At 38.1% G+C, this 24,712-nt stretch overlaps 2 protein-coding genes across 7 annotated transcripts in view; one reads left to right on the top strand and one right to left on the bottom strand.

Moving 5' to 3' along the window:
* mis18bp1 (MIS18 binding protein 1) overlaps positions 1 to 11,251 on the bottom strand; it is a 53,539-nt gene extending 42,288 nt beyond the window's left edge. Inside the window, exons 1-4 of one of the 6 annotated variants that reach the window (XM_052028639.1) lie at positions 11,088 to 11,210; positions 10,462 to 10,601; positions 10,267 to 10,373; positions 1,582 to 2,224 (exon numbers count right to left, since the gene is read on the bottom strand). In XM_052028639.1, the coding sequence (XP_051884599.1) occupies positions 1,582 to 2,146 (565 nt within the window). In that variant the 5' untranslated portion in view covers positions 2,147 to 2,224; positions 10,267 to 10,373; positions 10,462 to 10,601; positions 11,088 to 11,210. The other 5 variants (XM_052028676.1, XM_052028663.1, XM_052028667.1 and 2 more) reach the window with 5 other exon arrangements.
* On the top strand, positions 10,993 to 23,306 carry im:7136021 (uncharacterized). The gene is made up of 5 exons (XM_052028687.1): positions 10,993 to 11,247; positions 14,710 to 15,740; positions 17,065 to 17,280; positions 19,293 to 19,512; positions 22,153 to 23,306. The coding sequence occupies exons 2-5, from the start codon at positions 15,059 to 15,061 to the stop codon at positions 22,358 to 22,360; spliced, it is 1,326 nt and encodes a 441-aa protein (XP_051884647.1). The 5' UTR covers positions 10,993 to 11,247; positions 14,710 to 15,058; the 3' UTR covers positions 22,361 to 23,306.
* Positions 23,307 to 24,712: the final 1,406 nt, after the last annotated feature.

The raw sequence follows: 24,712 nt of genomic DNA, 5'->3' as shown, positions 1-24,712 counted from the left end.
TTCTTCAGGTACGGCGCACTTTTAACCTTTAAATATTTTGTGAACTTCGAAATTATGTCCTGTATCCCTCCAGCATGATAACAACTTGCCACTCTGATTTCTGAACATTAGTCTATTTTGTATCCCTGTTTCCTGAAACTGGATTTTAATTTAGTTAAAGTCTATTATGCTAATTTGTTACTTAATCAAAGTCAATCCACATAACATTAATTGCATAATTCTCATCAACATCCTCCATTTGAGGAGGATTATTTATTAGCCCATACTTTTCCAAATACTAATTAATTCTTATGCAGATTGTTGAATCAGTTTTACCATACTGGCACTACCAACTGCTCATAGCCATTGAATTTATCCTTCTCTCCCTATTGAAACAGAGGTGCTAGAAGTTGTAATCCTCCAATGCAAAAAAGATGAGAAGACTGTGGGCCAGAGCCTCCACAATTAACACCTTACTTCTCTTGATAACCTAAAATGTATTTATCCTGTCCAGGTATCTTCCTCAACGTTAAGAGCTATCAATCTTTCTTTTAAACTATCTGCCTCCTATCATACTGCATCACTTATTTCTTCAGTAAGAATGTGGAGATAAGCATAGCAGTTGGCACTTAATAATCAAAACAAAATTCTTCCCACATAATAGGATAATCTGAGAAAGAATGAAAATGTTAGTGGATGAACAGACACAAACTGATAATGAATTTTATACAGTTAACAATTCTTCCCAGTATTCAGCAGCAACACTCCTTCTTCCATTGTTGGTGACATTTCAGCATGCTGAATGATCAGTGAAATAAAGGCACGATAGCTGAAAACCTTAATACAAGGATGTAAGGTAATTTTCTTGGGTACTAAGAGAGAAAAAAAAAATTAGAACTGAAAAATGGCTACTTTCCTTTCAGAAGAGGTAGATGTACTGGAGATTGGAAAGACTGTTGCATCTATTTTCAAAAAGATAGCAATTAGCTGTCAGACATTCTTGGATAAAAGAAATTGTTTTAAGTGAATTTGAGCATTAGTTGATGAGCTACTCAAAAAAGTCAACAGCACACAAGCTCAGCTCAGTGATAGTATACTTGGTATAGAATTAAGAAGTGTGTGGATTCACAACTCTATCTGGTAGCACATATCTGTGCAATATTAAGAGTAAATACTAAATGAGATTAGTCAGTAAGTCTTTGAATAATTGACCTGCTTGCTTACATAAAAATGACTACTTTGAAACATTGTGGACAATATCATTTTTTCTGGAAATCATTTAATAATATTCCAAAGTTTCAAATACTAGTGCATTTTAAATACCAGGATAATAAAAATGGCACAGATAATAAATTTGCACCAACAGACAATCTGGTGGAGGAACTCAGTGGGTCGAGCAGCATCAAAACTCTATATTAAATAAATTTGCACAATTGTTATTAAATATTGTCAGGAATTTTTTTAATGATAAAAGAAAATCTTTATATTTTATCAAATGTGTGTGCAACAGTACATAATAGATATCAGCAAACGGTTGCAGTGACAAATATTAAATATACAGTCTTAGATTATAGACAATATTTAATTAATATTACTTCATACCTGTAAAGGTGGTTTTTAAGATGTGTCCATTCATAGAGGCATCAGAATATTGTTCAGTTTCTTTTAACCCAAAAGTTGTTTTTTGCGATGTTTGAAGATTGTGATTTTCAGTTATCGGATTACAGTGAAGTTTGCCTTTCATTCTTTGGAATGTTTTGGCAGGACTCTCGGAGACTACTTGTTTGCTCAATTTGAATCCAACAGGATTTAAGTGACATTTGATATAACTTTGTTCTAAATTTGCACGGGCTGAGATTGAATCAGAATCTATTATGTCACTGAGTTCTGGAGAAATTACATTAAATGTCCCTTCTTTGTCTAACAATGTGGACTGAAGTGGACAATTAAGTTTAGGTTGTTGTTTATTTTTTAATGACATATCACTGAATTTGGCTGGAGACACAGAATTGGTACCCAACTGAGTATTTGACGAACCACTCTGAAATTTATGTATTTCTTTTAAAGGGGTACCGTTTGGAATCTCGCGAAGAGGTACTGCTTTCCAAGTTGTTTTTTCTCCTCTGTCCATTGTGAGAACTTCCTTCTTGCATGGTGTAACAGACATACTGAAAATATGATTGCTTTCCTTTTCACTTCAAATACTCTTCACAACGGGAAACTTGCATTCATTCTGCACATGCATCTGTAAATAATAAAAAGGTTGACCCAATGCCTCAAAAATCTAATGTACACATTGGATGAAAAATCCATTATCTGTGATGCAAGGGAAAAAAAAAACACTTCATTACCTAACAAGATCCAGCAGTATTTGTAATTGTTCATTTAAAAAAAATGACATGTTAAAAATGTAAAATCAAACATTGCCTCTCTCAACACAAATGATATCAAAAAGATTAGAATGAATAAAACACTTGAATAGTTATTCCCAACTGATAAACAGCATGGATTTTATTTTCAGAAATCTTATTTTCCATTCAAATAATAGGTTCAAAGAACAGCCAATAAGCCAAGTAAAACAGAAGCTATCCACAATGGAACATTATTAATTAGCATTTTTATTATTCCTTTAACCCAGCAGTTAACCTTTCCCTATGAACTTACTGTACAACTTCTCTTCCCACTCCCCTAAAGTAAAAATAAACCATATCATGCAAGTAATCTGTACACATCTCAACTCAGATCAGAAAATAATGGGTTCTCTTATATAAATAGTTGGAATTAACTTTTTTTGGAGGAGGGACGGGGAGGAAATCTCTCTCATGGGAGTAAATAAGATTTTCTAGCTTTACTTGAAACCTGTAAAGCTTTGCACTCATGCCCTCTAATCCAACATGAACTGTATAAATGAAGTTAGCTTTCTTAAATTTACTGAAAACTTCATATTTGTTTCATATATTGGTTTAGATTTAATAGGACTGGTCATTTTCTTAATCAGAACTGTTCTTTATGTTCGGGATTTACAAAATAAAAATCATGTTTAACTAATCTACTGGAAGTCTTTTGAGGTTGTGACTAGTGAAAGAGATATGGAGGAACCAGGGGATGTGGTATATTTGGATTTTCAGAAGACTTTCAAGATAACACACAGGTTGGTCAACAACATTAGAGCACACAGAGTTAGGGGAAATATACTTACATGGATAGAGAATTATTGTTGAAATTATACAGGGTGTTGGCAAGGTTTTACCTGGAGAACCATGTACAGCTTTGTCCCCTTATTTAAGGATATACTGGCATTGGAAACAGTCTGGATAAGATTCACTGGATTAATTCCTGGAGAAAAGAATGTTGTCCTATCATGAACAGCTAGAAAAATTAGATCTTTTTTTTGAGTTTAGAAGAATGAGGAACAAGGCAGAGCACCAAGGGTCATATTGATAATTGGGATGGGCTTGAGTGGTCAGGTGGCTTATTTCTGCTATTTCCTGGTATGCTCTTGTTTTAGAATTGGTTATCTGACAAAAAACAAAGAATGGCAATAAACAAATAACAGGCTGTAACTATTAGGGTACCACAGATATCAGTACCTGGCCCTCACCTATTCAAGACCAAGTTCAATACCTTGACCGAGGGAGACCAAATGTTGTATTTCCATCTTTGCTGCTGATACAAAGCTAAGTGAGATCGAGTACAGAGGGTGTCAAGGGGGTTCAAAGTGATATAGTCAAGCTAAAGAATCAGAATCAGGTTTATTATCATTGACTTATACGTCATGAAATTTGTTGTTTTGCGGCAGCAGTACAGTTTAAAGACATAAAATTACTATAAATTACAAAATAAATAATGTTTTAAAAAAAAGGAATAACAAAGTAGTATTCATGGATCATTCAGAAATCTGATGGCAGAGGGGAAAAAGCTGTTCCTAAATCATTGCGTGTAGGTCTTCAGGCTCATTCCCAATGGTAGTAACAAGGCGGCATGTCCTGGATGGCGTGGGTCCTTATTGATGGATGCTGCCTTCTTGAGGCACTGCCTCTCGAAGATGTCCTCAATGGTGGGGAAGGTTGTGCCTGTGATGGAGCTGGCTGAATCTACAATGCTCTGCAGCCTCTTGTAATCCTGTGCATTGGAGCCTCCATACCAGGCTGTGATGCAACCAGTCAGAATGCTCTCCATTGTACATCTATAGAAACCTGTAAGGGTCTTTGGTGACATATGGAATCTCCTCAAACTCCTAACAAAGTAAAGGCACTAGCATGCCTTCTTTGTGATTGCATCAATGTGTTGGGCACAGGATAGATCCTCCGAGATTTTGATGCACAGGAACTTGAAGCTGCTCACCCTTTCCACTGCTGACCTCTCAATGAGGACTGGTGTGTGTTCTCCCGACTTCCCCTTCCTGAAGTCTACAATCAATTCCTTGGTCTTGCTGACATTGAGTACAAGCTTGCAGTTGCAACACCACTCAACCAGCCAATCTACCTCACTCTTGTATGCCTCATCGCCACCTGAGATTTTACCAACAACAATGGTGTCATCGACAAATTTATAGATGGCATTTGACTATGCGTAGCCAGAGTCATGAGTAGAACAGAGGGCTAAGCACACGTCCATCAGGTGCGCCTGTATTGACTGTCAGCGAGGAGATGTTATTACCGATCCGCACTGACTGCAGTTTCCCAATAAGGAAGTCGAGGATCCAGTTGCAGAGGGAGGTACAGAGGCCCAGGTTTTGAAGCTTGTTGATTAACACTGAGGGGATGATGGTGTTGAATGCCGAGCTGTAATCGATAAACAGCAGCCTGACCTACGATTTGCTGTTGCCTAGGCACTCCGAAACAGAGTGGAGAGCCAGTGAGATTGCGTCCGCTGTAGACCTTTCGTGACAGTAGGCAAATTGCAGCAGGTCCAAGTCCTTGCTCAGGCAGCAGTTAATTCTAGCCATAAGCAACCTCTCAAAGCACTCCATCACAGAAGATGTGAGTACCATTTGACGATAGTCATGGAGGCATCTCACCCGTCTCTTCTGGGGCACCGGTATGATGCTGCTCTTTTGAAGCAGGTGGGAACCTCAGATTGCAGCAGTGAGAGGTTGAAAACGTCCAGCCAGTTGGTCAGCACAGATTTTCAGTACCCAACCAGGTAAGCATTTGGGGCCTGATGCTTTGCGAGGGTTCACCTTCTCGAAGGATGTCCTAACATCACCTTCGAGACAGAGATCACAGGGTCGCCAGATGCTGTGGGGATTTGCATAGGTGCAGTGTACATAAAAGGCATTGAGCTCATCGGGAGTGAAGCATCACTGCCATTTATGCTGTTAGGTCTCGCCTTATAGGAAATAATGGCATGCAAACCCTGCCACAACTGTTGTGCATTTGGTTGTCTCTCTAACTTCACACAGAATTGCCTTTTTGCTCCACGATGGCCTTCCGTAGGTTGTACCTCGTAGGATTCTGAATTGCTGGTCTTGAATGCCACGGATCTAGCTCTCAGCAGAATGTGACTCTCCTGGTTCATCCAGGGCTTCTGGTTTGGGAAAACTCAGTATGTTCTCGAAGGCACACAATCATCCACGCAGGACTTGATGAAGTCGGTGGCAAAGAATGGGCAAGAACATGACAGATGTAATATAATGTGGGAAATGTTAAGTTATCCACTGTGGTGGACAAAACAGCAAAACAGACTTTTTTTAAAAAATGGTGAGAGATTGGGTAACACTGATGTTCAAAGGGACATGTTCAAGGGACATGTTCAAGGGACAGCAAGTGATATGTTGGCTTTAATCATGAGAAGGTTTGAGCACAAGAGAAAGATGTCTTGTTACAAGTATAGGACCTTGATGAGACTGCAACTGAAGAATTGTGTGCAGATTTGTTGTGCTTACCTAAAAAAAATGGATGTAGTTGCAGAGGCTGATAGAATTTTGGATATTTAAGGGAATAAAGGGATAGGGGGAGAGAGCAGAAAAATGGCACTGAGGTAGAAGATTAGCCACAATGAATGACAGAGTAGGCCCAAAAGGCCCACTTTTGCTCCTACTCTTTCTGTCCTTACTAACCTTCAGATATTATAATTAATGTACCAGTACCTTCTTTCTCATAGTCAATAGGTTTTCTCCCTTAAGATTACTATAACAGACACTGGACCTTTGAAAATCAATTTAAATATTCTGAAATGAACACATCATATACAAGTCATGGCTTAAATCAAAATTCATTGTTAGGTTAAACAGTCTTTAGATGAATTGCCAACAGAAGTCTGGAATTTGCTTTCAGTAAGATACAACAAAAACTAAGATCACCCAGCCAATGAGTTGAGTTCCCAGGTAATCCCATCAGCACATGTCAAAGTTAAAGTAAAACATGACACTAGGCAAATATCAATTAGGTCTGAGAAAAAGATCAAACATGTCAATCTTCCTTTAGCCTTGTATATGAAAATTAATGTTTCATCCATCAAATCACCATTTATGCAAAAGCAAATGTACGTTTTCAAATTTTAGTACTAATTTTTTTTTAAATGTATGAATGCTTTTGAACATGCAGACTAGCAAGATGAAATTTAAAGGAAACTTAAAAATTGGCATAATGTACTATTTTACCAAGTTTTTTAAGTCTAAATTTTCAGATTGTTCAGGACTAACAAGTAGACAAACTATGTGGGCAAAAGACTCCGGCAACAAAGAGAGAAAAATTCAATACTACTTAAAAACAGTCCAACATTTCTTGATTCACTACTATAAATCAGCAAGTATTTAATTAGCATTTTAGTACAATAAGACATCCCAAGCCCCCAAACAAAAACTGAGCCATATTAGGGCAGATGACTAAAGATTTGGTCAAAGAGCTGGGTTAAGCAGCATCTGGAAGAGCAAGTTAAAATTCCAGACATTTGGACCCTGATGATTGAAATAAGGATCGCTAATGAAGAAGTGTTAAACCCAGAATTACAGAAGTGTAGATACTTTGCTATGTGAACTTTGGACTCACATATCTGCTCTAGCACACTCTTTGAACCCCAATCTTCAATGTTCCACCACTGATGATAATTGGGACCAATCTCAACAATTCCTTCCCTAGACCTGTCAATTACCCAGATGCTTGTAAAAATCTAATTCTTTGAGAAAGCTTTTAATAAACTACCTTATTACAGGGATCCACAGCATGCTGGCAAACTGGATCCAAAATTGGAGCAACAAACAAATCTGCTGGAAGAACTCAGTGGGTCTCTGGATCCAAAATGGTTTGGTGATAGGACGCAGAGTGGTTGATGGTGTTTTTTGGACTGGAAGTCTGTATCAAGCTGTGTACTGCAAGGATCAGTGCTGGGACCTTTGTTATTTGTGATATTTGGATGAGAAAGCAGGTGGTTTGATTAGCAAGTTTGCAGAAGAATTGGTGGAGTCAGAGAGGGAAGAAGCTTGTCTAAGGATACAGCGTGACTCAGATGTGCTGGAAAGACAGGTGGAGTGGTGGCAGATGGAATTTATTGAGTCATAGAGCAATACAGCACAGATACAGGCTCTTTGGCCCAATGAGTCCATGCCGATCACAGTGCCCGCCCAGCAAGTCCCAATTTCCTACGTTCAGCTTGTATCCCTCCAAACCCCATGCCTCCACGTACATATCCAAGTGCTTCTTAAATGATACTATTGTACCTACCTCACCACTTCCTCTGGAAGCTCAATCCATATACTCACCACCCTCTGCATGAGAAAGTTGCCCCTCATGTCCCTTTTAAATCTCTAGTCCTGGCAACACCTTTATAAATCTTTTCTGTACTCTTTCCAGTTTAACCACATCTTCATCTAACAGGGTGACCTAAATTGTACATTGTACTCTAGGTGCAGCCTCACCAACTACTTATACAACTGCAACATAATGTCCCAACTCCCACACTCAGTGCCCTGACTGATGAAGGCCAGTGTTCTGAACACATTTTCCAACACCCTGTCTACCTTGATGCTGCTTTCATCAAACTTTGTACTCCTAGGTCCCTCTGTTCCATTCATAGTACACGTCCTATGCTGAGTTGACTTTCAATTTAATTATGGAATTTAATCGACATGTGAGATAATGCATTTCAGGTCGTCAAATTCTGATAGGACATATAAATGGCAGTGTCCAGAGGAATGTTGATGTACAGAGGGACCTTGGGAAGCCAGTGCACAGCTTCCTGAAAGTGGCAACACAGGTGGATAGGGTAGTGACAAAGGCATCTGGCATGCTAAACTGAGGCACTGAGGATAAGAGTTGGGACATCATGTTGTAACTGTGCAAAACATTGGTTAGACTGTACTTGGAATATTGTGTTCAATTTGGTTGCTACACTAGAAGGTGGCTGTGGTAGCAATAGAGAGTGCAGAAAAGGTTCATTAGGATGTTGCCTGGAATGGAGGGTTGTTACAATAAGGACATTGGATAGGCTGGGTTTATTTCTCCCTGCAACATGGGAAGCTAAGGGGTGACTTCAGAGGTTTACAAAATTATGAAGGGCAGAGATAGGATAGACAGTCAAAATCTTTTTCTCCAGACAGGGGAGTCTAGAACTAGAAGCTACAGATTTAAGATGAGGGGAGAAATTTAAAAGGCGATCCAAGGTGTAAGTTTTTTCCAAAACATGATGAATACCTGGAATGAACTGCCAAAGGATGTGGTGGAGGCAGATACAATCACAACGTTTAAAAGACATTTGGATAGAGAAGGTGTAGAGGGATACTGGCCTAATGCAGGCAATCGGATTAGTGTAGAGAAGCACCGTGGTTGGCATGGACAAGGTGGGCTGAAAGGACCTGTTTCTGTGCTGTAAAATTCTATTCCTTTGTGTGAGATGGTGTTACTTTGAACTGCTAATGAATATTTTACTCTGTTAAAAACACTATTTAAATACAAGTTGTTGTTCTTGGTCCATTACCTACAAACACATTCTAATTTAAATTGATAGAAAAAGGCAGAAAACGAACCCGATTCATAAGTACAGATTTGTTAAGTGAAGACAATCATAAATTCCAATAATTGATAGTCAACTGTTTCAACGACAAATACCAAGTAATTGATAGAAAATTTTTTTTGTATTTACGAAAAGTGTATTTGTTTGCTCACAAAGATAATTACTACTGAGAGGTCATTCAGCCACACAGAAAAATAACAAGCTCCCACATCATGGCACCCATTTCCTAAACAATTCTACTGTGTTAATTTATGCTACACTATCCCCACTATTTTCAGGATGCTGATTAGGAGAGTCAAGTTCAATTTTAGTTTGGTTAGTGTGTTGGCTTTGTTGTTTACTTTTCTGCTTCATTTGAGCATATTCATCAGCAAGCCTACTGAGTCTACTTATCCAATAGCCTTTGTTGTGGGATACTTTAATAAAAGCTTCTCAGAAAGGTGTTGTACCAGAAGGGTGTTCACATCCAAATGAATTTGCCACTTTCCTAGTGGAATCTCTCTCAGCACTTTGGATGACCAGCATTAAAGCCTGAGCACAGATTATCTTCCCATCACTCTGGCACCTACCTGAAGCCTGTGGGCTAGATTGGAACCCCCCATCCACCTTCAGAAAACCACGTGTGGCAGGGCAGTTAAGAATTCAGGTGCCTGACCTCCTCTGCCTGATGCTGGCAGACCGCATAGGCTCTTCAGCCACCTCAGAATCAGAATGAAAACAGGTAATCCTAAACCATGAAGGGCTTCCTAAGAATAATTAAAGGATGAGCTTCAGTTTTATAATAACTATAATTGCCCTACACAAAGGCGGCAAGACCATGGATTGAATAAGAGCAACAAAAGCATGGGTTATCATAATTTTATTCATCTTAATGAATGAAAGATGAAGATCTGGTACCATAAGTCCCCCTTCTTGCTTGATCGCTACCTTTGCACAGTCATAGTACAAATCCCAGAAACTATGCTGAACCTTCATGCATCACCAGCTTGGTCTCAGCCAGAGCACTGCATCCCATTTCAGACAATACACTTTAAGAAATTAGATTAATGCATTGGAAACACAGCTTATAGATAATAAATTAATACAAATATGAGACTTCACTTAACATCTAAATACCTTTTGACCTCAGGGTTAAATACAAATCAATGACCTGTAGTATCTGTAGTCCCCTGGAGTCAAGTATTCCAAAGATTTGCAACCCTCATCTCAAACCTAAAAGGCTAAGCCCTTATCCAAATGCTCTGTCATCTACTCAATTCCCAGCCAGTGGTAACAGTCTACGAGCAATTATCCTGTCTAATTCCCCTTAGAACTTGTTTGTTTCAATGAGCTCACCTTGTTATTCTAAACTTGAGCGAGTCTAGGCAGTTGACTCGAACTTTCAATTATAGACAAAGGGAGAACTTGTCAAGATTTCCTCTTCTATAATTCCATTTGGGAATCTAGTCATTTTATAAAAGCAGGCAAATTAGATGATAATGGAAGACAACATTCAGGTTAGAAATCATGTTAAATTGAGTGCAGATTTACCTAGCCAACAGAACCTTATTTATTAATTCAATGCCTGCCTCAATTTGATGAGTTTTGTCCAATTCATCAGTATATTTCAATGGGTGAGGTGTTCAATCCCTTGTTGTTATCTTTCGCCAATTTACTGTACAATGAAAAATCTAAAAAATAAAACAAATTTGCTTACTGGTGAGGCCACTTGGTAATAACCAAATACGAGACGAGTTAGTTCTCTGCAGCAATAATTAAGTGGGCGGGCCAATTCTGAAGTGGTCGAAGGCAGTCTGGCAGCCCACCACCAACTTAACCTGATAGCATCAACAGTCTCGGTTCCCAATGATATGTCCGGCCCGGCCACAAAAGGCATACGGATCGGACAAGCCGCTCAGGCCAACTGAGCGTTAATGCACACTTAACGATCTCAGCGACCTGCCGACTGTTGTTGCCCATGTTGTGTTGCACTAAGGGAGCAGTCGGCTAAAACCCGTCGTCAACCCCTCCCGTTCGTCGATGCACCACGACTGCATTTCTCCCCGTTCGTCGATGCACCACGACTGCATTTCTCCCCGTTCGTCGATGCACCACTACACTTCTCCCCGAGCCCCACCGACCACAAGTTCACCCACAACACGTCGGCCACCACTCACCAGCAGATCGCGCTCCCACCATTTCAAACCGGCCAGAAGCCGTTAGGAACTTTCGAATCTGGGCTCTCGGCGCCGATTGGTGCTCGTATCCACGACGCACATTCCCCTGCGACCAGGCGCCGACTGAAATGATTTCTCCGCGTGTGACGGTCACTTCATGGTGTGTGTCTTTCTTTTCAGAAATAATTTTAAAAATATATTCAACTTGTGAATAATATTACAATTATTTTGAGGGAAAAAGCATGTGGGATCCATGGCTTTAGAAATACAGGCACAGTCATGGAGCAAAAGCTTGGAGGTTTTGCTGAGCTTTTATAATTCACGAAGTTGGGCCTCAGCTGGAGCAATGCGTTTCATTAGGGGTAATGCACAATTTTAAGAATGTGGGATCAATCCCCTGGAAAGGGTTCTGATGAGATTAGTTAATACGGTGTTGGTATGCGAGGCTTCATTGATGTGGAGGTACTGACTGCTGCGAGGGACATTACAAGAAATAGGAACAGACCATTCTGCCCCTAATCTAACTCAATACAATTTGTCTGCCTTATTCCCATATTTCCAGGCTCCTCTAATATCCAGAAATCTCTAATGTTCAACTCTATGAATGGGTTTTGATTAAGTAAACAAGGAAAACTTGAATCTACAATCAGGGTGTTAGTAATTGGAGCACACCAATTTAAGATAAGCAAACTACCCAGATGATTTTTTAAAATTTTATATACCTTGCTTGAAAGAGCAGTGAAAACAGATTTTGTTGTAATGATCATTTAGGAATTGAGCAGATGCTTGGAAAAATAGAACTGGGGAGAGAAAACAGAGGAGTAGGCTATTTAGAAAACAAAGGGGCAAAAGTCCTTTTTTCCCTCTCTGTCTCTGTGATCTAATTTTCCTATAAGAAAGTTAATTTTTTAACAAATTTCAAACATGTTCTAAATTTTCTAAAAATTTTCTAACAAATGTTTAGTTCTGGTCACCTCATTATAGGAAGGATGTGGAAGTTTTAGAGAAGGTGCAGAGGAGATTTACCAGGATGCTGCCTGGATTGGAGAGCATGTCTTATGAGGATAGGTTGAGTGAGCTAGGGCTTTTCTCTTTGCAGAGAAGGATGATGAGAGGTGACTTGATAGAGCACAATGCTTTACAGCGCCAGCGACCTGGGTTCAAATCCGGCCACTGTCTGTAAGGAGTTTGTACGTTCTCCCCATGTCTGTGGGTTTCCTCTGGGTGCTCCTGTTTCCTCCCACATTCCAAAGATATATTTCACTGTGTGTTTCGATGTACATGTGACTAATAAAGATCTTATCTAAAGAGGCATAGATTGAGTGGACAGTCAGAGCCTTTTTTCCCAGGGCGAAAATGGCTAATACGAGGGGGCATAATTTTAAGGTGATTGGAGGAAGATATAAGGGGGAATGTCAGGGGTAAGTTTTTTATACAGAGAGTGGTGGGTATCTGGAAATCACTGCCGGCTGAGGTTATGGGGGCAGATACATTAGGGGCATTTAAGAGACACAGGAATGATAAAGAAATGGAGGGCTAAGTGAGAGGGAAGTGTTAGCTAGATCTTAGAGCAGGATAAAATGTCGGCACAACATTGTGGGCCGAAGGGCCTGTACTGTGCTGTAGTGTTCTATGTTCTAACTTTGATTTGGGTTTTTTGAGGAAGTGATGAAGATGATTGATGAGGGCAGTGGGTGTTATCTACATGGACTCTAGAAAAGTGTTCCACAAGGTCTCTCATGGTAGATAAAATCACATGGGATCCATGGTGAGTTGGAAGATGGATCCAAAATTGGCTTCATCAGTGAGGGCATTGTACATAAAAGTTGGCAAGTCATGTTGAAGCTATATAAAACTTTAGTTAGGCTACATTTGGAGTATTGTTTGGAGTTCTGGTTATCACACTATAGGAAGGATGTGGAGGCTCTGGAGAGGATGCAGAAAAGGTTTACCAGGATGTTGCCTGGATTGGAGTGTATTAGCTATAAGGAGAGGTTGGACAAATTTGGATTGTTTTATCTGGAGCATCAGAAGCTGAGGGGTGTATATAAAATTTTGAGAGGGATAGATAGGGTAGACAGAGTCTTTTTCCCAGGGTGGAAATGTCAAATAATAGAAGGCATAGGTTAAAGATGAGGGGGGAAGTTTAAAGGAGATTTGCAAGGCATGTTTTTTTACACAGAAAGTGTTTTGCCTGGAGACTGCTGGCAGGGAAGGTGGTAGAAACAGATATGATAGCAATATTTAAGAATGAGTTAGACAGCATTGGAACATGCCCTTTGGCTCATCTGTGCCAACAGACAGGGAATCGAGGGATGTGGACCATATGCAGGCAGATGGGATGCGCTATACTGTTCTAGTATTTTAGGAATTCTTGTATGACCTAACTGATGAGGCATGATCACATTGAAAGGTTTGAGGGGCTAGGTGGTCTGCTTCCGCTCCTATTTTCTTTTGTGATTTCCTTGTTTTCCTGTATCCCTGCAACTTATTCTCTCTCATGTCTGGCCCTTAATTCACCTTTGATTCATTTTACCTTTAGCCTATACCACATGGTAATTTACAGTAGTTAATTAACTTACCAACAAGCTTTGGGATGTGGGATGAAACTTGAGCACCCATAGAAAATTCACATGGTCATAGAGAGAAATGTAAACTCTTCACAGACTTTATCTGAGGTCTCTGGAGCTGTGAGACAGTCACGCTAACTGCTGTACCACAACACAATGCCACCCTGTTATGATGGGCCTGTTAGAATTTAGAATTCATAGACTGTAGATTGTTAGGAAGGAAGTGTGTTTATTAATTAAGCTGCAAATGTACCTCCTCCCCCCTCCCCCTCCCCCAAGGCACACAGCTTTTCTCTGCTTGTCAGTTTCCAAAGTAACATGTGATTCTCTAGTTCCTGACTGAATTCAACCCGTGTAGTACAAATAACATTCTGTAATTCATCAATCGTTTTATATCCAATTCAGATAATGGAAACATGCATTATAGCAGAACTACCTGTATTCTATATAATTGCATTGAGGTAAGATATCTTTATTAGTCACATGTACATCAAAACACACAGTGAAATGCATCTTTTGCGTAGAGTGTTCTGGGGCAGCCCGCAAGTGTCGCCACGCTTCCGGCACCAACATAGCATGCCTATATAATTGCAGCAGGATTTGTCTAACCTTTCTGTTGAAGCATGTTATGCCTTTCTAAGTGGCCTGTTGTTAGATTCTAACATTTTCCTTACAACTTGGATTAGCTAAGCTGGCCTGTTTTTCTCTCTCCTTTCTTGAATACCAGTTATGTGTGGTACTTTCCAGTCCATAGGGTTGATGTTAAAACCTATGGAATTCCAGAAGATGAAAGCTCTCTGTGGTGACGTCTTTTAAAATCCTGGATGTAAACCATAAGGTTCAAGGTCACATTTCAGTCTCATTAATTTCTCCCGTGCTATTTCATTGCTGATGTTAGTTTCTTTAAGTTCCACATTTTCCCTATAAACATCCAGGCTGATAGTTGGCTTGTGAAAAATGGAATGAAATCAGGATAAAAGGAAAAAAAAGGTGATTTAGAATGATATAGATTGGACAATTTTTGTTGAGGTATTAATTCTTTCTTTCCACAGTGGGCCAGTACTCCTCAAGAAGTAGGTACATCTTCATTTGGAAGGAGGCGATAATCAGATAACTGTTCATCCGTTATCACTCAAGATCATCTCGAAGCTGCTCCAAGACAAGCAAATGAACTTGAATATGCAAAAAAAGTATTAAATCAACAGAGACATTTTGTTGACAGAATTCACTGGGGAGAAAAATTGTATTTGCTTCTAAATAGAAATGTAAAATGAAATAAATATTGCCAGTAATACACCGAAGAGTTAATATCAAGCACTGAAATATAGACTTGCAGTGGGTGTCTCTCTTCTCACTCCTCAGAGAAAATTTAGATAAATAGAGAGTTCAGACTTTACAAATATGGCAAAAGTAGGTCAACAATGGTTAAACTTGCCTCAGGATATATTGTTGGAAGTATTTAGATATCTGACATTTGAGGAAAAGGCTAATGTTCGTGCAACTTGCAAGTATTTACAACAACTGATTGACCATCCTACTTTATGGCTGAACAGAACAATTGTCCTAAAAAGTTTACAAAGCTGTAACTCGTGTTTTTGGACTACACTGAGAAAGAGGAGAATAAGATGTTTGGTGATTAGGGAAGCAACACCGAAGCAGTTGCAGAAGATGGTGAATTTAATTCCAAACCTGGCAGCTGTTTCTATGGATGTGAAAATGAACGTGGAAAGGCTACGTGCTCTGAGACCACTGGCAAACTTACGCAAACTACAGCTGAGTAATAGTTCATTAATACTAGACCAAGATCTGCTGAGGGAGGTGGCTACCTTCAAACAATTGACAACCTTGGTTTTATGTTCTTTTGTGTATGGCCACAGCAGTTCTCTGTGCTTCCTTGCGGAATTAAAAAAGTTGCAATCTTTGACACTTCATGTGAGGCAGAAGAGCCCTCCTTTGGCATCAGTTCAGTATATTTTGTTTCGGTTGCCAAAACTGAGAGAACTATCATTGAGTTCAGTGGACACATGGGAGAATTTATCATTGTGTTTTACAGCACCAGAAATGAAGACTTCTGAAGAGGCAGGTATGAAAAAAGCACGGATAAAGAATTGTTCTGTGGCCCAGTTATCTATCCAGTATGCCTTCTATAGATGTGAGGTGTTATGAATCATATTACAGGCACACCCACTTTTAAAAACACAGGCCAGTTGGGAAAAAAAAATGGAAAATTATTCCCCACCTCCTTAGGCAATCTTCCATATGAATAGCAAAAAAAAGTTTTAGAAAATTAGAATCCAGAAACGTTTTTGTCATTTATAAAATATAAGCACCCAGGATTATATTTGCAGACTAAGGAAGCAATTTAAAAACAGGGAATGTATTGCTTTTTAAGACTGATGAATATATGGACCAGATTCTTAGCATGTGCTGGAAAAAGAAACTTAATCGGTTCAAGGAAGAACTTGTCAACAGATTGTATTTGGAGTCATTAGTAGCAAGCCATGGGGATACTGTATTATAGGGCTAGATGGATCAAAGATTTTCTGATGCCTGGATCTTCGTAGCATTAATGTAGTAAAATATCCTAAGACACTTCACATTTGACACTGAGCTGCACTAGAATATACAATAAATGTGCCAGTGAAGTGACTTAAAATCCAGGTTTGCCTGGAATATTACAGCTCCTTATCAGTCCATGTAGACTGACAGAAATAGTGTTTGTAATGTGTTTAAACCTGTGTCTTTCAGACAACCTGTCACAAGGTGTCTTTAAAAATCTTTATCAAGTTGGGTGTTTCAGCCACAACTAATTTAACTATCAGCAGACATGGCTGAACTGGATCATATTCTACTGTCAAAAGTAGCCATGACTTGAGGATCATCCTGGTTAGCAACTAAAAAACATTTCTCTAAACAGGTTTCTGATCTTTCTGTGGCATCACAATGGCACTAACCACTCACAATTAATGAACTGAGATTTTGATCATGGTGCATTATTAATTGTTTTCTTCGTTACAGTTATTATTAACACTGTGAACCACACTATGGTCCTCCAGTGCCTCCTCTCCATATTCATTTTGGTGGGACTGTCCTTACTTGGTTCCATCCTTGCTTATTACAGTGATAGAGCATCTCCAGCAATGACTTTTTATAGCAGGATGTGTTTATTTTTTGAAAAGATATCTTTATTGGCCTTGGTGTTGAAAGTACAGCTGAAGTTAATACATTTGCATCATAGCAGCAGAATGATATAAATCAGCTGTTGTAGCATGTATACGATATTGTGAAAAATGCTGTTGGTATCTATGAGTTGCATATAATTTTGAAAACTCTGGTAATGGTGATTGGTGTCTTTATTGAAATAATGCTGCATTGAATAAACAAAAGTTAAATATTTGTTCTTCCAGATGTTTTAGAGCCACACTGCATTTCACAGCTTCGGTTGGAGAAGCTGAGCCTTCTGAATAGCGCAAGTGGTCCACTGTCCAGGAAAGCTCTCAAGCAACTTTCAAATGTTCATAGCCTTTCTGTGAACCTTACCAGGTCCTGTGTTTCACTGAACTCCAATTTTGTGCATAGCATGCTGGAGAACCTGCCAAATATTACTGAATTAGAACTGTCCTGTAAGTAGATTTTTGCATATTTATTTGACTACTGTAGCAGTTTCATTTTTTGCAAGTAATCAGTTTAAGAATTGTGAGTTCAAAGCTAAGTCAAGGAGAGAGAAAGTTTGGCCTAGTGTACTAGAGTGGTGGGTGGGAACTGACAGAGGAAAGTTTATTTTATTAACGAAAACCACAAGGCTCTTGCCATTGCCATTGGAGGTGAAGGTAGAAAGGTCTAAAACTGTTTGCATTAGAGTGAAGAAGCAGGGTATTCTCTTTGTTTCCCGGAGTAGTGAGCAGCTTTGGGAGATGAGATGTGGATTCAGTGGTGCTTTATGTGATCCAACCAGATCTAGCAGTGAATCATTAGCTCACTTGTTTATTGAATCTGCACCCTTTGAGCTCAAGGGACTGGAGAGAATGGTTGTATTTCGGGAATGGCCAGAATGACTTTGAGCAATAGCTTTACTGGGGATCAAAAGGTGGAAGTTAAGGTGTACTTGAGTAGATTGGATGTTGCAGAAATATCATGGTTTCATTTTTAGCCATCTAGTCATAGTCCAAAAATCATCTGCAATGGTTTGTCTTCTTGCATTGTTATCTCTATTTCCCTCAGCAATGTATCCTTGCTCCTCTTCTATTTTATGTCAATGTTCTACTCCTCAGTAACATCATCCAAGAGTTCTGACTGACCTCCAATCTTCCATGAACTTGAGGTCAGCCAATATTCCTTTGCCTGTGCCCTGAGCTACACCATAGAACATAGAACACTACAGCACAGTACAGGCCCTACGGCCTACAATGTTGTGCCGACATCAGATGCACCATCACTCTTGCTGCTTGCTGACTTATATTGTCTTCCATTCGATCCACAGCATGATTGTAAAACAGTCTTCCTTGTTTTCAGCTTTTCCAGTCCTTCAACCCACCAGGATACCCAGACTCTGACAATTCTGGCCTCTTAAGTGCCTTAACATTAATTGCTTCACCATTGACTGTCTTGTCTTCAGCTGTCAAGATGCTCAGCTCTGGAATTCCCTTTCAGAGGCTCTCTGTCAATTTCCCTCTTTAACTTAAAATCTGCCATCATGATGCAACAGTTGTTCATCTGAGCCAATTTTTGCATCGATGGATTGATGTGAAATTTTCTGGTGAAGCACCTTTATATGTTTTGCTACAATGTAGTCACTACAAATGCAAGTTGTTTATTGTGATTCTAATTGTAGCTGAGTGAAGTCTACAGAACTAAAATAAAAACAGAAAAGTTAGCTCTGTTCCTCATCCCACACTGACCTGCTGAGTATTTCCAGCATATTTTGTTTTTAGATTTCCAGTATATTTTGTTATTAGATTTTCAGTATCTGCAGAGTTTTGTTTTATTTTCATTGAGTATACGGAACTAATTGACATACGTAAATACTTCAAAGTGGCATACCTCTATGCTTTCAAGCCAAGTTTCATTCTTTAAAATGCTGAAGAAAGTAATCTGGAAGAAGATATTTCACATCAGAACCTCTGATTAGCATTATTTTAACAACGTAATTTGAACAATTTAGCAATCACTCATATGGCTCCTTAAATGGAGGGAGCAAAGGTACTTCACAAAGGCATGAGGAGAAATGGAGTGACCAAGAAATTTTAAGATAGAATTTCTACAAGATGGGGCCTAAGCATTTGAAGTCCCAACTGCCAATAGTGGACTGCACTCAACTTGTGTTCTAAAGTCTTGGTGTTATGTTTGAACCCAGAACTTTTTAAGTGTTCTCAAGTGATCTGACCTGAATAGTAGTTAACTTTCTGGGAAGGATATTCATCATTTTTTCTAAAGAAGAACACCAGTGAAATATTAAGATGCTGCATGCCAGTATTTTATTAACTAATCAAATTCAAGAGTGATATAGGTATTATATTTCAGCTAATTATTCATTCTTTGACTGTTAACCTTTCATGATATATGTGAGAAGTGCAACATTGAAGGAAGATTTTTCAAATGGATTCTTCTGTAATTCATTTCTGTGTTAAATTACCAGGGAATGGACCTTTTGCTGACTTTGTGAACATTTTACCTTCGGACCTTATAAGAATCGATTTGATAAATGCAAGACTTTCAAATGTCGATGTGCAGCTTCTCTCTGATTCTTCAGGAAAAACTCTTAAACACCTAAGCTTGGTGCTCTGCAGTGGTATTACTGAAACAATGTTAAAGCGTCTGCCCAAACAGTTTCCTTTCTTGCAGACCCTTGACCTTAGGTAAATTACAATATATCTGTATTAATTGATGCAAAATGCAAAGTTTCTTTTAATTCATTTTTGGGATATGAGTATTGCATTTATTGCCCAGTGCTGATTGTCCTTGAGGAGTTGATGGTGAGATGCCACATTGAATCACTGCAATTCTTGAGGTTGAGGTACTCTGATAGTGTTGATGGGTAGGGAGTTCCAGGATTTAGTTCCAATAATATTGAAGGATCAGCAATATATTTCCAAGTCAGGTTGCTGTGTAACATAGTTGTAAGATTACATATTTTATGCATGTCTGGAAGAATTGTGCAATCACTACTTTTCCACCCCATGGCTTGGTACATGGAGGCTAGTAATGATGCCCAACAATGCTTAAGTTAACTCTCCAAAGATAATAGTTCATACCCATAATTAAGATTTGTTTGTGTGCCACACCAGCATGTTGCTTTTACTCACTGAACAATTGGTAAAACTCTGGTTTGAATATTTTTTAAAAATAAGAATGGTCTTGTTAACTCATCCTCTTACTGTAGTAGATGACATGGAGAGAAATTTGTGGTTATTCAGTTTAATTTCTGAAAACCGTGCATAGTTGGTACAGACAGCACCAAGTTTCCTGGCTATGCTGCATATTCTCTGGGGTTGCTAAAAACATGGCCAGCAGTTAAACAGGTGACGCTAGCACCACTAAGTGGTTTTTAAAACAAATTGGATACAGTATTGATTCTGATCAAAGGAGGTAAAGGGGAGACTAAGAAAAAACTGTAATAATACAGCTAGTATTTTTTAACCTTTTTAAAAATACTAATTTTTTCATGCTGGCCAAAATATCATCATCAAATACCATCATCTCCAAAATTATTTGAAGTATCATGTAGGCAAACAGTTAAACCAACCTATAATAATTTCAAAACCATGAAAATGTCAAATTGGGGAACTTTCAGGTTTTGTGCCAAATGAGCACACTATTAGCATTGTGCCTACATTGCTTGTACAATACCTTAATCTGGAAGCCTTAGATCCCTTTTAATTTTGAGCCTTGTTAACCTTTTCAAGATGATCTACACTACCAAATGAGTGCTACATTGCAGATCATCGAACTAGGAGGAAGAAAATTGGCTGATTAGTGGATGAAGTCTTATGAAGACTCTATGGGGGGGGGGGGGGTGGGTTGGAAGAAAAGTATCTATCTTTGAAAAAGTCTCCTGGGTGAAGGTTGGATATTGGTCCTGGTAGAACATTGTATGCTGAGACTAGACAACAGACCAGCAGTGGGTCTACAATATTTGTAGAATTTGGGGAGGATTTGCCTCACAAAAAATTCTTTGTAAATAAGGAGCCAATGTATTTATTTGTCAGAGGCTGCCTAACAGTTCTTTTATGGACAGCCTGGGGTAAGTGAGATTTGCAAGAAATGCCCATTTCTCCTGGAAAGTTGCAATCAGGGCCTAAAATAGGAAAAGGCGCTGTATTTTTAAACATTGTTATTGTTTTGGTGTGGGTGCTTGGTGTTCTGTAAATGGGCTGTTTGAAGATTGACTTATTCAGGCAATTGGGTGTATTTGAACTTTCGGATATTTGACTGCCACCGTCCTGATTTTCTTGTGTGAAAAAGGCAGAACGTACCTGTAATCATCACCTCTGTTTGAAAACCCAAATCACAGAGAGCTAGCAACAGACAAATCTCTTGCTACAAACACAGGGCAGTGGATATAATAGTACAAAACATGCGCAGACAGAAATATTAGCACTCAGTCAATCCTTCAGAAATCATCTTAAAATTCTGTGGAATTATAAAAATATTTATATCTCAAAAAGGCCACTGTGTCAGAGCCAATTTACAAAAATCTACCCAGCCTATTCACATTTCCCAACACTATGCCTGTAGCTGTGCAGGTCATTACTCTTCAAGTACATATCCAGAAGATTTCTGTGTGTACTATCCTTTGAGGCAGTGATTTCAAGAGCCCTAAACACCTCTGGGTGGAAAAATAATATTCTCATCTGTCTCGTTCTTCTACCATTTACTTTAAACCTATGCCCCCGGGTTTTCTTGTGCGGAGATTAGTTTTAATTTAATCATCAGAGAATTTGATATGATCCTCAGGAGGCATTACTGCAAGTTCACTGCGGCTTTCTCTACATTTTTAATAATGTATTTAATTAATAGTTTTTACCTTGTTTAGTTATATCTTATCTATTAGATGAAAGCCTGTTGCATGAAAAAATGCAGATTTGGACTTTGAGACTCACTGTAACGAAAGAAACTAGCTTTGATCACCTGAAGCTGGAAAGGAACCATTCAAATTTTTTCTCCTTTTTGCCCTGTTTTCTGTTCTTCTTTCTACTTCCCAGATGTTTTGTGGCTACAGTCTCTGGATGTTTCTGGCGTGATGAATCTAGGGCAAATTTGATGGATCAAAAAGTCTCCTTCTCGCTATTATTTTTATGCTTACATTTAAATTATTGGGAGTAAATTCTCCTTGCAATGGTCATATAATGGGTTTGTCTAGATTATCAGTTTAATTAGTAAGTTCTTTGTTAAGTAGTTGTTTAACCATATGAATGAATGTTAATTCTTGAACTTTTCATAGTTCCACCAAATTCATATTAAACTGCATTATTTTTTACTCTCCCTATTTGTTACAGTGGATATAGGTTGCTGAATCAAGAAATTTTGTTTGGCTTAGTGGAAATGGCATTTCTAAAGGAAATCGTAATTTCAAACAATCCACATCTAACGGACACAATAAAGCAATTTCGGACTTTAACTGACAGCAGAGTGCACGTGACTCACGAGAGCAAAAGAAATCACAATGAATGTGATTGCCTATTTTATTCTCAGTTCTTGAGTTGATGAATGAGAGGATATTTTTGGACATAAAGACGTAAGCTTGGTTGAGCATTGAAAAAGGCACGGAGTAATCGAGATGGGACTGGCTTGACAACTTTGATTCTAAATCTCTAGGTGCACTTGAGGCAATAGAGCAAAATTCACAGAATAAGAGTGATAAACAGAAAATTTCAAGTAAGAAAATGTCATTTGGATTAAGTTAGTGAAACAAGATTTGAAGTTGTATAATGTATCTGTTAGTATTCTAAATCAAGTATACTTTTCGAGGAAGACAAAATCTTGCTCAAAGTACTTGTGTTGCATTCTGATGTCGAACCCCAAGTGTATATTAGGACCATATGTTTCTCATTAGAAAAGCAAGTTGTCAGATTTTATCATGATGTTGTTCATGTTTATGAATAGGGTACTTTAATTTGATGTAAATAAGATTGATAACATTTCGTGGAGAGTATTCGTAAAGATTGTGTAGGAAGAAAAATCTGAAGATTGTTTATTTATCAGTAAGAAGACCAAAGAGGTATTTTTTGTTCCGCACAAGGAACAGTAAGAGAGACTATATGAATTTTATTATATCATGTTTTTAACAGAGTTTAGACTTGTTTATTCCTTGTGGTGCTTCTAATGTTCATTGTCATACATTGAAGTGATGGATAGATGGAGGATTAAATAGAGTTTGATGACTAACAAAATGGCTTGATGTTTATCTTAACTTTTTTTCTGCAAACTGGTCAATGGCAATTTTGAATGCCACAGGTTATTTAGTTTCATTCATTAATGTGACCACATTTTAATATTGTAAGATAGTTTTAAAAGGACATCTTACAGATGTAGCTGCAGGGAGCTTCAGGATACAAGCTTGTATTACTTCCCAGTTTTTCAGTTCTTGACATCAGGCATTCAACGTCTATTAAGGCACAGTTCAGAGATTGTGCCATATATGAAAAAAGCTTGGTCTGTTGAGTCTACTGAGGCTATTGGTTATATGCTAGGAAGTAGTGCATTGCATGGGTTGAGGGGCCAGGTATGAAATAACTAACAGGATACATCCAACTTTTCTTTTTGTGTTACTTCTAAAATTTGAGTAGATAGTTTCAAAGCCAATAAGAATAATTTTGTATTGGATCTATCACAATTATTCTGCATTGTTAAATTTAAAGTTGTCGTTGACCCTGAACTAACAATTGTTCTTTCTTTTCTTTTTCAATTTTTTTATTAGTTTTCAAATTAATGCAGATTGATATATAGCATCAATATTTATACATGTAATACAAAGAGATCAGGATAACAATCATAGCATAGATAATCATAAAGAACAATAAAATATAAAAAAAGTCTGTAGATCCAACGATCCCTTAGTAAATGAATATAATATAAAAGAAAGGAAAGAAAAAGATTTATTATATAAATTTTAAAAAAACCCAAATCAATAAGAAGAATTGTAAACGATATAAACTAAACAAAAAAAAAATTTCAAAAAAAAACAAACAACAAAAAAAAAGAAAAAAAAACTGGGCTAAAATTTCATAGTAGAAACGGAGCAATATTATGTCATCAACTCCGTTCTTCCAAGTTGGAAAGTTATTGAAAGGGGATCTACATCATGTGAAAATATTGAATAAATGGACTCCAAATATCTTCACATTTAAGCGAAGGATCGACAGTACCAATCCTAATTTTTTCCAAGTTTAAACATGATATAGTTTGAGAAAACCATTGAAAAGTAGTAGGGGGTATTGGATCCTTCCATTTAAGCAAAATGGATCGTTTGGCCATTAATGTAACAAAAGCAATCATACGGTTAGCGGAAGCAGATAAATGGCCAGACTCTATCCTTGATAATCCAAAAATTGCAGTGATAGCGTGAGGTTGTAAATCAATCTTCAATACATTTGAAATAATGTTAAAAATGTCTTTCCAATATTTTTCCAGAAGAGGACAGGACCAAAACATATGTGTCAAAGAAGCCACATTCAATTTACATCTATCACATATAGGATTTATATGGTTATAAAAACGAGCTAACTTACCTTTGGACATATGGGTCCTGTGGACTACCTTAAACTGTATCAACGAGTGTCTGGCACACATTGAAGATGTATTAACTAAATGAAGAATTTTCTTCCAAGTCTATAGGTATAGATGTCTGGAGTTCGCTTCCCATTCATTCTTAATTTTGTCTAATGATTCTAGACGTATTTTCATAATTAAATCATAAATTATTGCTATCAAGCCCTTCTGATAAGGATTGAGACCTAAAATTTTTTCTGTAGTTTCAATTTTGTAAGGTGTCAGAAAAGAGGGTATAGTAGTTCTTAAAAAATTTCTAATCTGCAAATATCAAAAAAAGTGTGATCT

The sequence above is a fragment of the Pristis pectinata genome, chromosome 1 (assembly GCF_009764475.1).
Source record: "Pristis pectinata isolate sPriPec2 chromosome 1, sPriPec2.1.pri, whole genome shotgun sequence".
Classification (NCBI taxonomy): domain Eukaryota; kingdom Metazoa; phylum Chordata; class Chondrichthyes; order Rhinopristiformes; family Pristidae; genus Pristis; species Pristis pectinata.
Note: the sequence above shows the minus strand (reverse complement) of the source record. Positions and strands in the feature narration are given on the sequence as shown.

Coding starts and splice junctions, on each gene's coding strand:
- im:7136021 (XM_052028687.1), top strand. CDS start 15,059: ATGGCAAAAGTAGGTCAACAATGGTTAAACTTGCCTCAGGATATATTG. Junction 15,741..17,064: donor GAAGACTTCTGAAGAGGCAG/GTATGAAAAAAG, acceptor TTGTTCTTCCAG/ATGTTTTAGAGCCACACTGC. Junction 19,513..22,152: donor TTGCAGACCCTTGACCTTAG/GTAAATTACAAT, acceptor TATTTGTTACAG/TGGATATAGGTTGCTGAATC.